Below are 15,070 nucleotides of genomic sequence, written 5' to 3'. Positions count from 1 at the left end.
GTATATCATTTTGTAGTTTTAGTATTAAATGTTTTGATTATAAAGTTCATGTAGACTTTGGAAATTATGAAACTGCATATACAATTGAGATCTGTAATCTTACTGTCCACTCAGGTGACATTTTTATTTTTCCAGTTTTTTTATGTGTATGTACATGTGCTCATCCTCTGTCACCCAGGCTGGAGTATAATGGTGCAGTCGGCTCACTGCAGCCTCAAACTCCTGGGCTCAAGTGATCATCCCACCTCATCCTCCTGCGTAGCTGAGAGTACAGATGTATAGCATCATGCTTGGCTAATTAAATTTTTTTGTGGAGATGGGGTCTCCCTGTGTTGCCCAGGCTGGTCTCAAACCCCTTGGGCTCAAGTGATCCTCCTGCCTTGGTCTCCTAAAGTGCTGGGATTACAGGCATGAGCCGCTGGCTCCAGCCACGTTTATTTTCAGAGATATTGGGAGCCCTTTTATGTATTACTGTGTAGCCCTTTCATCACACAACATGATCATCTGAGTGTTTCACCACTTTAATAATCTTGGAAAAATAATTTTTGTTAGTTTGAGGATTCACTGTAGTTTTAGCTAGGTTCCTGCTGGATATAAGTAAACCATGAACATAGCTGTATGTTTTCTGTTTATATTCTTGGGATTATTTTTTACATACTTCATCATTGCTTTCTGGAGAGGTTCCAGAGGACACCAGTAGCAGTGTGAAGTTTTCCATTTTCACCTCATGTTTTGCTAATTTAAGCAAATTAAGGTAGTACATTTTGTGTTTAACAGTTAATAAGCTTGACATTTTAGTATTAACTATTTGTATTTGGGTCTTATATTCTTAGCCTATAGAGGTAAGATCTATAGCCATATTTCTTGGTCCATTACACATTTGATTTATGAGGCATAACTCTTGTCCTGAAATTGCTTGTTATAATGAAGACTTCCTTCATTTCTTTCTTTTGGTGTCTTTCAGGAGGTTGTACATGGGGTAGGTATGGGAGATACTTATTAACTTTGTTATATTGTTTTTATATCCCTAAACTTGAAATTGTCCTATTTAATCATGGGCCAGTTTGGTGTGTTAATTGTTGGGGAACCGTTTTTCCTTTGTGAGTAATTTTTATTATAATAGTATTATTTTAAGACCCACATTTCTGCAAACTTCAAACTTATGTAAGTGGCTGTAGATAGCTTAGCTCACCAAAATAATAGTGTGCCGCCTCCAACCCCCAAAAGCTCTTCATATTCAGAAACATCTGCAGTGATTCTGCTAATGGTAGAATTCTATTTCATTCGCACTCCTGATTGGAAGAATTGGTAAGTAATCCAAATTAAGAAAATAATGGGTCAAATGCAACATACCTGGGGGGTCGGTCTGTGACTGCTGCATTAGAATGGACATAAAAGTAATGTCGGAACTCGACAGGGTGAATAGTGTGTGTGAACTACCACGCAGGACTGTGGTATTTGTGTAGGTTAAACATGAAAGGTACAGATAGAGTGTTACAGAGACCCGGAGTTTGAAGCTTTGTCATTCCCCTCCCCACTCATCCAGTGTGCATGTTCAAAACACAAAGGAGTATTTGGTAGTTTACTGCTTATGATCCTAACCTGAATTTACCAAAAGAAACATATGTTTATCTAAAAATGGCACCATCCAAACAAAATTCCTTATCAAGCATCTACTAAGATTTGGTGGCAAACAGTGTGGGTTGTAGATTCTAACTGCCTGGGTTGACTTCTGACCCTGTATCTACTAGTTTTTATTTAAATACCGTCTCTGCCTGGTCCCTCCTCCACAAAAGGGTATGATGTCCACTGCGTAAGGGAATGAGGAAGGCTAGATGTGCTATAAAGTGCTTATTATGCCTGGCATGATACCCTAGTGTCTTGCTGAACCAAAATTTTCGCTATCCTTATATAGCTCTAGAAATCTGACAAAGAAATACACTTTATTATCATAGATGTAATTTTCTTAGGCCTTTCTAAATTCTGAAAAGCATAACAGGTTTACAGATATAAATAATGGAGCAAAAGGACACCTGGTTTTGGGGTCACATTTTGACAGGCTTGCACTGTCATGTCAGGATGAGGATTTAGCCTCAAGAGTTTGTATTGCCTAGAAATGTGCTGACAGTGTTAGAGTTGAACTTATTACTTAATACAAAAGATTTTTATTAGGTCCCAAAATATTAAACACATTGAATATTCTTTAGTTCATTAAGTACAAACTATAGTACGTTCCAAAGAAATGAATTTTCATGGCAAATAAAGCTTTTCCTAAAATTGTTTTAGGAGTCCTTTTGTTGTAACTTTTAAAACATCTCAATGACCACTCACCAGATTTGCCTGTTGTCTATTCAGACCTTTTTGATATTTCCTTCCTCTTTCAGCGTTTTTTTTTTTTTTTTTTTATAGTGCAGTTTTCATTGTGGTATCCACCAAATGTTCGTAAAACAAACAAACAAAAAAATGAGCATTAGTGTTGGACCATAAATCATCAAATTGGATAATGACTAACTGTAGTCTTTTTTTTTTTTTTTTTTTTTTGTAGCTGCTGGATACAATTTTCATGGGGATAGGAACTGAAGTACTTCAAATAATGCGAGCTTAAACATGTTACTTCATTGAAACAACCAAAACTACTTGATGTTTACATCTAAAATCCTGGTTAAAATAAATTTTAGATTTGGAAAGGGAATTGGCAAAACTAACATTCTTTGTAGCAAAATGTCCCTTAGTAATAGTCAAGTTGACCTCATTTCAGTAGTTCATAAAGGAAAATCCAAAGCCCTCAAGCAGTGAATTACCTGGCTACATAGTTGATTTTGGTCACTGTAAATGCAGACCAATCATCACCTAGTACTGGAGGCTCACAGTGGTGGACATCACTATCACATTACTTTACGGTCATGGATTTCTCGTGAACTATTTCAGGAGCAATCACAAAGATGACATTCTTCATTGTATTTGCATTTGTAACGACCTAGCAAGTAAGGATCTCTGCTGCAGATGTATGGTTTGAGGTAAGGTTCAGAGGGACCACTAAAGGGGCAGAGCCAAGTAAAAACATGGATGCCTCCAGTGGACAGTGTAGAATTTCTTGATAAGCAAAGCACCTAAAGCTTTTAGTTTTAATACTTGAGAAGTTTTAAAAACCCATGCATAGAACGTGGAATACTGGTAAAATACACATATCCCTAAGTCTAGTGAACTAAAATTCCTAGAGTTAATAATTTTCAATAAAAAAATCCAGCTTATTTTGATACAAGGGGCCTTTGGGTAGCATCTTCAAAATCAATGCTAGAAAATGCTCGACATCACTAGTCATTAGGGACAGAATCAAAATACGTCACACCCATTTGGAGAGCTATTATAAAAAACCCAGAAAATGAGTGTTGGCAAGGATGTGGAGAAACTGGAACATTTGTGCATTGCTGGAGGGAATGTCAAATGGTGCAGCTGCGGTGGAAAAGTTTGGGAGTTCTCAAAAAGTTAAACAATTATCCTGTTGTCTTAGTCATTTGTGTTACCGTAACAGAATACCTGAGACTGGGTAATTTAAAAGTACAAATTTATTTCTCATAGTTCTGAAGACTAAGAAGCCCACAATCAGCATGCTAGCAGACTGGTATCTATTGAGGGCCCAGTCTCAGCTTCTAGGACGGGGCGTGTTGCTGTGTCCTCATACGTTGGAAGGGAATCGAAGGGCAAAAAGGAGGTAATTGGTTCCCTTGAGCCCCTTTATAAAGGTACTAAATCCATTAATGAGGATGGAGCTCTCATGACAATCACCTCCTAAAGCCTCACCTCTTAATATCACGTTGGTGGTTGCTTCAACAAATGAATTTGGTGGGGGGACATTCAGACCTTAGCATATGTGATCTAGCAGTTCTGCTTCTGGATATGTATCCCTAAAGGACCTAAGAAGGGACTTCAAGAGAGATGTGCACACCCATGTTCATAGCATTATTCATAAAACCCAAGAGGGGGAAACAATCAGCAGATGAGTGGATAAACCAAATGTGGTCTATGGATATAGTGGTGTATTATTTGGCCATAAAAAGTTCTGGTACGTGCTACCACATGGCTTTTTCCCAGGGAAAGTATTAGTTTTTGTTTGACAAAACACCTTGATAGGTCATGGTTCTGCAAGGCAGAGATGTGAAACAAAGAAAGCTAACTGTTGCAAATAATAAAAAGTTGGAGTTCCTTTGAGCTAAAGCTAAAGTGGCAAAGGAGGAAGAGGTTCATCCCTACCCTTCTGCACCCCCTCATTATTTTGAAGAAAAAGAGTGGCCTGACCCTCCAGATCTTTCTTTTCTGGAGGACACTGGGCGAAAAGTAGTTGCCCCAGTGACTGTTCGAGCAGTTGATGGCTTGCTAAATAAGAATGCTAGACACAAAAGGACAACTCTTGTTTGATCCCACTCATATGAAGGGAAATTCAGAGAGAGTGAAATAGTGGTTACCAGGGTCTGGGGTGAGGGTGGAATTTGGAGCTCTTTTTCAGTGGGTACAGAGTTTCAGTTTGTGGTGATAAAAAATGCATGTAAGCCGGGTGTGGTGGCTCATGCCTGTAATCCCAGCACTTTGGGAGGCCAAGGTGGGTGGACCACTTGAGGTTGGGAGTTTGAGACCAGCCTGGCCAACATGGTGAAACCCTGTCTCTACTAAAAAATACAAAAATTAGCTGGGCGTGGTGGCACACACCTGTAGTCACAGCTACTTGGGAGGCTGAGGCACGAGAATTGCTTGAACTGGGGAGGCAGAGGTTGCAGTGAGCCGAGATCATGCCACTGCAGTACAGCCTGCGTAACAGAGCAAGACTCCATTTCAAAAAAAAAAAAAAAAAAAAGCATGTATAGTGGACATGCTTAGACCCAGTAACTGATACCCCCGAATTATATGCTTAAAAATGGTTAAAATTTTGGCTCTTCCCCCTCCAACCCCCACCCACCCACCACCAAAAAAAAAAAAACCAGGTGAAAAAGGAAGAGCTTAGACTTCAAACAACCAACTTCCCACCCCTGGAATTAAAAAAACAAAACAAAAAAGCGCAATGGTCATACTGTTCCATGTCATACACAGCAAGGGGAAAATGCATTATTCTCTCAATGGACGCCTTTCGAAAGACATGCTTAAAGCAAGTGCCCTCCTGCTGCTACAAAGTGCAAGGCTGCCTGTGTCAGGACTAAAGGAAGAATACCAAGAACCCCAAGTTATATCCTTTGTTGCCCCTGCTGGGTGGAACAGGGCAGAGTGATGTGGGTGTGGATTAGCTCCCTCTGGTTGCTGAAAGTGAATTCACAGTTTGTTCTAGTCCCCCGTTAGATGACGTTGGAAATGATAAAATTACAGTAGTTAAGATAGTCAATGGCATATTTTCAAACATCCTGATGTTCTTTCTCTCCAACTGCCATAACTAGTCCTAGGTCTGGACTTTTCCTCTCAGAATGCATTCAGATAAACTTTTATCAGCAGGTCTGCTATTTTATCACAGTATTTTGGCTGAATTTTTTTTTTTTTTTTTTTTGAGACAGGGTCTCACTCTGTCGCCCAGGGTGCTGGAGTGCAGTGGCGTGATCTTGGCTCACTGCAGCCCCGACCTCCCTGATCCTCCCACCTCAGCCTCAAGTAGCTGGGCTACAGGCGGGTGCCACCATGCCCAGCTAATTTTTGTATTTTTTGTAGAAATGGGGTTTTGCCATGTTGCCCAGGCTGGTCTTGAACTCCTGAGCTTAAGTGATCCACTTGCCTCGATTTCCTAAAGTGCTGGGGTTACAGGTGTGAGCCACCATGCCCAGCCGAGAGTTCTTTCTCATCCAGGAAATTCCAAAATGTCTTTACATACATATTCTTATATTGTGTAATAAAAGATTCTGAAGTCCATTACTGGCTAGAATAATAACTAGAAATTGCTTAATATTATTTCACATTGCATTTGAACTTAATCTCCACAGTAACAATTAGGTAGTATTACTTGGATTTCATGGATGAAGAAAACCAAGATACAAAAAGTTCACATAGCCAGTAAGCAGATGAGCCTGACTTCATAGTCATACACAGCCTGACTTGAGTCCCAGCAGGAGCACATGGGCATGGACATCTACCAGATTTGGGAACTGGCATAGACAAGCAAGAAATAGGAGACAGAATCAGGAGTTAGGATTCCATGCTTAGGACCATCCCAGATGGATGGCTGCCTCCCTCTGGGAACTGCACTCTTCTGAGGTTGCAGGCATCCAGGGCCAGGGTGCTTCTGTGAGGTGTGCCAGCACGTGCCACTCTGCTGGATACAAGCTATCATGTTCTGAGGGCTGCTTCCCTCAGCATAAAAAGGGGCTTCTATTGGGATGTGTAGGCTTCAATGTAGGGTCCACTTGAGTCTTTCCTTTTTTGAGACAGAGTCTCGCTGTCAGCCAGACTGGAGTGCAATGGCACGATCCCAGCTCACTGCAACCTCCACCTCCTGGGTTCAGGCAATTCTTGTGCCTCAGCTTCCTGAGTAGCTGGGATTACAGGCACATGCCATCACGCCTGTATATTTTTTGTAGAGACAGAGTTTCGCCGTTGGCCAGGATTGTCTTGAACTGTTGGGCTCAGTGATCTGCCTACCTTGACCTCCCAAAGTGCTGGAATTACAGGTGTGAGCCATCACGCCTGGCCCACTTGAATATATATAGCGCCAAGAATAGTTGGCTATACTTTCATCTTTGCCCAGTTCTAAGTGATTGATTGGTTTCAGGATCCAATAAACTCTACAGGTAAATCCACTAAGTAATGGTCTATACCAGTGGTTCCTGAACGTGAGTGTGCAGCAGAATTACCTGGAAGACTTCTTAAAACATAGATTTCTGTCCCCACCTCCCAGGATTTGATTCAGGTGGCCTGCTGTGGAGCCTGAGAATGTACATTTCTAACAAGTTACCAGGTACTACAGATGCTTCTGTTCTGGAGACTGTGCTGAGAACGACTATGCTGTATGTTTCTAGGGACAGTAAGGATCCCACTAAAAACAAGACAAGAATTCGATTTTTATCAGTTTACTAAATCAACATCTTGTATTTCTATACTAAACACTAGCCACTACTTGAGGTTTATTACTGTTGTGATTATGTTTATAAAACAGGGACATCTTGCATACCCCTAATGGTGTGAATAAAATCAACTGTGTCAGTACCTTTGAGCACTTCATAACTTAAAATTCTAAAAAGTTGAGATTTGGACCTACAGTTTGCTATTTAACAGACCAGGTCTGGTCTTGACAGTAAAGCCACCATCAAAAGCTGCATTAAGAACCTCATCCAGGCAGCTTGCTGTGACAAAACTTAAATCCTGTCGTACGTTGCCTGGGATTCCCTCAAGGTCTTTTTCATTTCTCCGAGGAATAATGACTTGCTTCAGTCCCGCTCTGTGTGCCGCCAGCACTTTGTCTTTAATTCCACCCACCTGTAAGGAGAGAAAAAAGTTTTTAGGGTTAATGATCACCCTCAAGCTGAAAGAAACTCTGACCCAGCTTTCTTTCACTGAATTTAACCACTACTATTTTAAAACATCCAAATCATCTTCCGTTTTGTTATAGTATGAGCTAGGAAAGCCAGGATAAGTAGTAACCTTTTTTTAATGTTTCAACTGGTGTTATATTGAAGACTCTGATGAGGGGGATTCTAAATTGTTGATAGGTATGAGTTCTTCTTCTGTCAATGATTGTTTTTATAAATGCTGTCAAAGTAAACTGGCATTCAGGTGTAATCACAACCGTCTTGTCTTCAGGTTGATCTGAAAAAGCAGCATGTGATTCTGACCATGAGTGCCGCTCCTGCAGAGCTTAGCTGTGTGCTGGGGTTACTTCCCTCTCTACAGGTTTAAAGCCAGGACCTCCATGCTGGTTAATGAAGAAAACGTATCCCCAAACTAGGCTCCTATGGTGGCTTTCAAACATGTCTACAATGGTCTCCCTGCTTGAATGTGGGCCAGGCTTTGTGACTCGGTAAGAAACAGAGTGTGGTGGGAGTGATGCTGTATGATCTCCACGGCTGAGTCACACAAAATCAGAGCTACTGCCTGAATCTCTCTTGATCACCTGCTCTGGAGGTGGCCAGGCATCATGTCTGAGGTCACTCAAGCAGCCTATGGGCAGGTCCATCAGGTGAGGAACTGGGGCCTCCTGCCACCAAACAGGACCAATCTGCCAGTCACATGAGTCAACCACCATGGAAGCAGCTTCTCCAGCCTGTCAGCCTTCACGTGACTGTGGCCTGGCTGAAACCTAGACTGTAAGGCCAGAGACCCTGGGCCACAAGAACCCAGCTCAGCCTCTCCTGAATTCCTGGCCCACAGGAACTTGAAGAGTATGGAGTATTCTTGCTTTGGGGTAATGTGTTGCGCAGCAATCGCTCACAAATACTGCTCTCAATCACAGCACCCAGCACATGCAAGCCCTGGAGACAGCCCTCTGGGAGCCCTCTAAGCATGTGCTCCAATTAAGACTGGCTGGCTGCTCCGGGCCTTCCCGCCCCACTGGCATCTTCTTTCAAGGTTTTGTTCATGCTGCTGAAGTACTCCTTCAAAGTACCTTCTTCAAAAGACTGTAAGATGAACTGATTCCTTGCATGTTTGAAAATATTTTACTTTCACACTTGATTGATATTAAGGCCATGTATACAAGACTAGATTTAAAACATTTTCCCTCACAGCTTTCATTACTTTTTTTTTTTTTTTTTTTGAGACAGTCTTACTCTGTCACCCAAGCTAGAGTGCAGTGGCACAATCTTGGCTCACTGCAACTTCTGCCTCCCAGGTTCAAGCGATTCTCCTGCCTCAGCCTCCCAAGTAGCTGAGATTACAGGCATGCGCCACCACATCCGGATAATTTTTTGTATTTTTAGTAGAGACAGGGTTTCACCATGTTGGCCAGGCTGGTCTCAAACTCCTAACCTCAAGTGATACGCCCACCTTGGCCTCCCAAAGTGTTGGAGTTACAGGCGTGAGCCACCACACCCAGCCTCATTACTATTTTTAAAACAATTTTTTGTAGAGATATATTTCCCAGGCTGGTCTTGAACTCCTGGACTTGAGCTATCCTCCTGTTTAGCCTCTCAAAGTGCTGGGATTACAGACGTCAGCTGCCACACCTGGCCCATTTTCCCTCATAGTTTTGAAGGTACTGCACATCCAGTGTAAGTGCTGAGGCCGCTTTATCCTCAGTAATCTGAAAAGTCAAGAGGATGAAATGTTTTTCCTGGCTAGTAATGGTTCTTTCGATCTGAAGATGCCTTAACTTCTAGGAAATGTTCAATTATTTCTTGGATAATTTGTTCCATTCCATTTTCCTGTTTGTTAGAAGTCCTTTTAGATGTTGGAGTTCTAACAATTGTTAGAACAAATTGTTTTTCACTATAGTTTTTTCCTGAATAATTCTTTGACCACTTTCAAATCTCAAAGCCCCAGGCCACTGCGGCTCTCTCTCCTGAGGCTGCGGAAGCCTTTACTTGGGCTACAATTTGCTCTGAGAGGGGACCAAGTAGAAAACCCATTTGTTCTATGGAGATTCTAAAAATAGAAAAAGTTATCCGGGCGTGGTGGCGCATGCTTGTAATCCCAGCTAGTTGAGAGACTGAGGCAGGAGAATCACTTCAACTTCAGAGGCAGAGGTTGCAGTGAGCCAAGATTGTGCCATTGCACTCCAGCCTGGGTAAGAGAGCCGGACTCCATCTCAATAGAAAAAAGAAAAAAGACTATTTCTTTTTTTTTTCCTCATCTTGCTATGAACCTGCCAAAATCTTGTTGTGGACTAAATTGTAGTGTAGTCTGTTGTAGACTAATACTGGCAACTAATAACTTTAAATACTCTCAAGTTCTGTACATTTTATCACACTATTTTTATAAGCAGTTTAGGATCTGGAGCCTCAAGACCCCACATGTATAGAACCTCTTCAAAATGTAGTCATTAGATATGGTTAATCTTTATTTAGAGTTTCCATTCTATACTAGCAAAGTTTTCTGCAGGGGGACAGCAGGTCTCAAAGAAACTTCAAGTTTAAGAAACAGGCTTAAAGCTTAAAAACAACTACTATCCCATTTTGCACATGTGCCATATCTTTAACAATTTGTCAAGTAGAATAAGGCCTCAAATTTTCATGTTAACTGCCAATATTTCTGATGACCACACTAATATTTTTTTCCCTTAGCAAATCTTAGAATGGAAAACGTGGGCTGAATGCGGTGGCTCACACCAGTAATCCCAGCACTTTGGGAGGTGGAGATGAGAGGACTGCATGAGACCTGGAGTTCGAGACAAGCCTGGACAACACAGAGAGACCCTGTCTCTACGCAAAATGAAATAAATTAGCTGAGCATGGTGGCGTGCTCCTATAGTCCCAGCTATTCGGTAGACAGACAGGAGGATCGCTTGAGCCCGGGACTTGGTGGCTATAGTGAGCTACAGTCACACCACTGCACTCCAGCCTGGGCAACAGAGTGAGACCTATTTCAAAAAAAAAAAAAAAAAAAAAAGGGAAAATGTGAAAAATTGTCAGTTTTTCTTTAATTTGATCAAAATTTTAAAATATGAATTAGTTACAGGCATAAAAATTTAATATATACTTAAAACCAAGGTTTTCATAGAAGGCAAACCCCTATTTAAAAATAATATTAATTTTAAAAAATTAAATAAAAAATAATCATATAAATTGTTTTTTCATACTTACTGGAAGAACAAGACCTCTCAGTGTAATTTCTCCAGTCATGGCTACATCTGAACGTACCAGCCGCCCACTAAAAAGTGAGGCGAGACAGGTTACTATGGTAACTCCAGCAGATGGTCCATCTTTTGTGACAGCTCCAGCTGGGAAGTGCAGATGGATGTCTGTGTTGTCAAGAAGATCAAAACTTCCAAAAGCTTTAAAAAGGAAAAAGGGACTTTAATGTAGAAAAATTGAACCTGTTTTTTCTCCTAAAAAAAAGTCACAAACAAAAATGAATGTTTTGGGAAAATGAACGTTTTGGGTAAATGAATTCTTCAAAATATTGGTGGACAGTACAATTTGAGTGAGGGTGTGGAAGAACAGTTCCATTCTACTCTAAGTCGGATTAAAACAAAATAAACCTTTTGAATTAGTTTCTAGTTCAGGCACTAGTCAAATAGTCCTGAAATGGGAACTAGGATTTCCACAGGGGTTCAAAACGGTGTGTACTTCGCTAGATGTGTAACTGGCAGTCTCGGGCTCATGCCAGTCTCCGCCATGGAATGGTGCCGCCTCCTGGGTCACGCCTGCCTGGCCGGGTGCAGGCTCCTACCATTGGTCAGCTGGTACTTCTTTGCGTTGCTGCGGAGCCAGCTGATAGCGAGGTGGGCAGACTCCTTCATCACGTCCCCGAGCTGGCCAGTCAGAGTTAACTGGCCCTCGCCATCCATTCGACTCGCCTCCACGAACATGATTTCTCCACCTAAGGGAGTCCAAGCCAAACCTATTGCTACTCCTGGCTGACTCAAACGCTGAGATACCTTGAAAGAAGAAGAATGATCAGAGTTGGGTTGGCAAATGCTGAAGGTGACTGATACCATACAATCCTGCAAGAGTCGGCTGACTCCACAGAAGACTTCAGCCACTTACCTCAGTCCTTGTTACCTGATTCTGCATCACATTCAGCACTTATTCTCTGGCTTTGTGCCAGAAGAAAGACCTGAACTTCCTTTTTGACATTTATCAGAAGCAATTTTACCTTAAAATATATGTAAATAACTTGGCTTTTTATGAGCCAGATCTAGTTACACATGCCCTAGTTTTCAAGGAATAAATCCAATAGTTTTATCTAAGTATCTTTATTGGGCTGCAAATATATATATATTTTGAGACAGTCTCACTCCATTGCCCAGGCTGAAGTGCAGTGACACAATTTCAGCTCACTGAAAACTCTGCCTCCTGGCTTCAAGTGATTCTCCTGCCTTTGCCTCCCAAGTAGCTGGAACTATGGGCGCATACAGGCCACCACACCCAGCTAATTTTTGTATTTTTTGTAGAGATGTGGTCTCACCGTGTTGGCCAGACTGATCTCAAGTGATCTGCCTGCCTCAGCCTCCCAAAGTGCTGGGATTACACGTGTGAGCCACCGCACCCAGCCTATTGGGCTGCATATTTATATATACTTCATAACCTAGCTTCATTTTAGGTAATCATGAATTTGTTTCAAAAAGTAGAAATCCTCTTATTAGTAGACCTTTAAGAAGAGTGAGCTTGGCCATGCACAGTGGCTCATACCTGTAATCCTAGCACTTTGGGAGGCTGAGGCAAGAGGATCGCTTGAGCCCAGGAGTTCGATAGAGACCAGCGTGGGCAACATGGTGAGACCCTCTTATTTTTTTTGAAAAGAAAAGTGAGAAGGGTTATATTAGAAACTCTAGATTTTACTTCTCCAATGCTTACCTTTAACTTTATTACTGCTGCAGAGACTATACAATACTACATAATAAACATCCTGGGTTCTTTCCCATGGGATGAGAGGTCCACTGTACTGCCTGCCATCTTATGTTGAACATGTTGTCACCTGAGACTAGGAGCATAGTTGATGGGCCATAGGTTAACACATCCAAGTTATGAAAACACTAAATGTAACAGTGGAAAATAAGTAATGTTAACTCTCATTACACCCTTTGAGCTTCAAAATTTCCTATCCAATAGAAGTTACTCGTGTTAGAGGAACTGAACACAATAGGTCAACTAAGCACTAATCCAAACAGGAGATTTTTCTACTGAGAGTTGACCTTCTCACTAAGGAACAGCACTATACAGCTTGACTTTCTGGGTATGGGGCTGGGTTGCTTCTTTTTCTAAGGGGCTTGGACAATGAAATTCCTGATTGTAAAAATTACTCCAAAATTATGTGGCATCCATTGAAGCTACTGGGCACTTTTCCTTTTTTTTTTTTTTTTTTTTTTTTTAAAGACATGAGTCTCACTCTGTCGCCTGGGCTGGAGTGCAATGGCGCAATCTTGGCTCAACGCAACCTCCACCTCCTGGGTTCAAGCAGTTCTCCTGCCTCAGGCTCCGAGTAGCTGGGATTACAGGCATGTGCCACCACACCCAGCTAATTTTTGTATTTTTAATAGAGACGGTGTTTCGCCATGTTGGCCAGGCTGGTCTCAAACTCCTGACTTCAGGTGATCCGCCAGCCTCGGCCTCCCAAAGTGCTGGGATTACAGAAGTGAGCTTCTGCGCCTGGCCGAGCACTTATTTTCAGTAGTAAACATACATTAAAAAAAAATTAATCCTAATTAACTTCATTTGACAGGTTAGAGATTTGAGAGGCCAAACTCCAGCACCATTGAGCTGACAGCATGTACCTCAGGTCACACTTTCCTCGAGCTTTGCCACTTGCCCTGTTCTATACTAACTTGAGGAGAAAGACAAAAGATCTATATGTAAGAAATCAGTACTACTTAAGGAAAATCATGAAACAGTTATTTATAAAACTGTTCACAAGGTTTGTTTTTTCTAATATAAAATCAATTCTCTATACCTGAATGACATACATTTAATTTGGGTGGGAATCTGTCACCCAAATTAGACTTCATTCAGGCTCCTTTCTAGGGTTGGGTGAATGAATCATGTTTAACACAAAAAGTCATTTGGTACAATTTTGTTAGCTCTACCAAGAATAATCCCTTTCTTATATTTGAATCCTCAAAATTCATTTGTCAAAATAATACCAAAAGTATCCCCGAAGAAGCAGTAGTAAGATTCTTGTTTTTGTTTTTTGTTTTTTTGAGACAGAGTCTCGCTCTGTAGCTCAGGCTGGAGTGTAGAGGTATGATCTCAGCTCACTGCAACCTCTGCCTCCTGGTTCAAGCAATTCTCTTGCCTCAGCCTCCCAAGTAGCTGGGATTACAGGTGTGTGCCACCATGCCCGGCTAATTTTTGTATTTTTAATAGAGACGGGTTTCACCATGTTGGCCAGGCTGGTCTCGAACTCCTGACCTCAAGTGATCTGCCTCCTCGGCCTCCCAAAGTGTTGGGATTACAGACATTAGCGACCGCGCCCAGCCAGATTATTGTTTTGTTTGTTTTGAGACAGAGTCTCACTCTGTCACCCAGGCTGGAGTGCAGTGGTGCAGTCTGGGCTCACTGCAACTGCCTCCTGGGCTCAGGTGATCTCCCACCTCAGCTCCCCAGCAGCTGGGACTACAGGCACCCACGACCATACCCAGCTAATTTTTGTATTTTTTCGTAGAGATGGGGTTTCACGATGTCGTCCAGGCTGGTCTTGATCTCCTGGGCTTGAGCGATCTTCCCATCTTCCCATCTTGGCCTCCTAAAGTGCTGGGACTGCAGGCATGAGCCACCATGCCCAGCCAAGATTCTTATTGATTACCATGTTGCTTCAAGAAGCCAAGCCAGTTTTCAATATTCCCCATTTGATGGAGAGTCTTGGTACTTTGGGTAGAAGGAACTGGTAAATTGTTAATTGGGACAGTGGGTGGTGTAGATAACTACGTACGGCCAAACCTAGAGCATCTAGGCTCACAATTACTATCCTGACTTGATAACAAGTGTTCTGATATTAACCTGAAAATGGGAATAATGCCAAATCTGAGTAACTTAACATCTACATACACAGTGGGGAGAACTGAAGTTATTATCAAACCTGGAATCTCTGTGATCAAGGCTAACAGTAGTTATCTAAGAAGCAAAAGACCTACAATTCTTAGACTTGGGAGTCATATTCTTTAAGGACATGTTCTGAAACTATAACAATCAAGCATCTGGTTTCCATGTATTTCTCCCTCAGAAATGATGAAGTACAAGTAAAAATGAAGGTACAGGTTAAGACACATGCTGCTTTCTTGCTCTTGAATGGAGACAATTTTCCAGCCATCTTAACCCCTTTACACAAAACAATTTGTGTTTTATAGCAAATACGTGACTCAACGTAATTTCAATATGATGTTTATCCACCAGTACTTTCATTTCAGCTTCTAGTCCCATAAATGGTTTGTGAAGTCATCAGTTACATTAGCCAAGATAGGCCTAGACTTAAAGTCTAGAATATTTTTCCCACTATATGCCAAAGTAGAATG

General features: G+C 41.7%; 1 protein-coding gene across 2 annotated transcripts in view; it reads right to left on the bottom strand.

Annotated features, from left to right (window-relative positions):
* LONP2 (lon peptidase 2, peroxisomal) overlaps positions 1-15,070 on the bottom strand; it is a 124,988-nt gene that overhangs the window by 2,687 nt on the left and 107,231 nt on the right. Inside the window, exons 13-16 of one of the 2 annotated variants that reach the window (XM_054452503.2) lie at positions 11,293-11,500; positions 10,704-10,894; positions 7,226-7,443; positions 2,332-2,377 (exon numbers count right to left, since the gene is read on the bottom strand). In XM_054452503.2, the coding sequence (XP_054308478.1) occupies positions 2,332-2,377; positions 7,226-7,443; positions 10,704-10,894; positions 11,293-11,500 (663 nt within the window). Of the gene's footprint in view, positions 1-2,331; positions 2,378-7,021; positions 7,444-10,703; positions 10,895-11,292; positions 11,501-15,070 lie in introns of those variants that run through there. The other variant, XM_054452502.2, reaches the window with a different exon arrangement.

This window comes from Pongo pygmaeus, chromosome 18, assembly GCF_028885625.2.
Source record: "Pongo pygmaeus isolate AG05252 chromosome 18, NHGRI_mPonPyg2-v2.0_pri, whole genome shotgun sequence".
In the NCBI taxonomy this organism is placed as follows: Eukaryota; Metazoa; Chordata; class Mammalia; order Primates; family Hominidae; genus Pongo; species Pongo pygmaeus.
The sequence above is the reverse complement of the archived record's forward strand: the minus strand, read 5'-3'. Positions and strand labels throughout refer to the sequence as shown.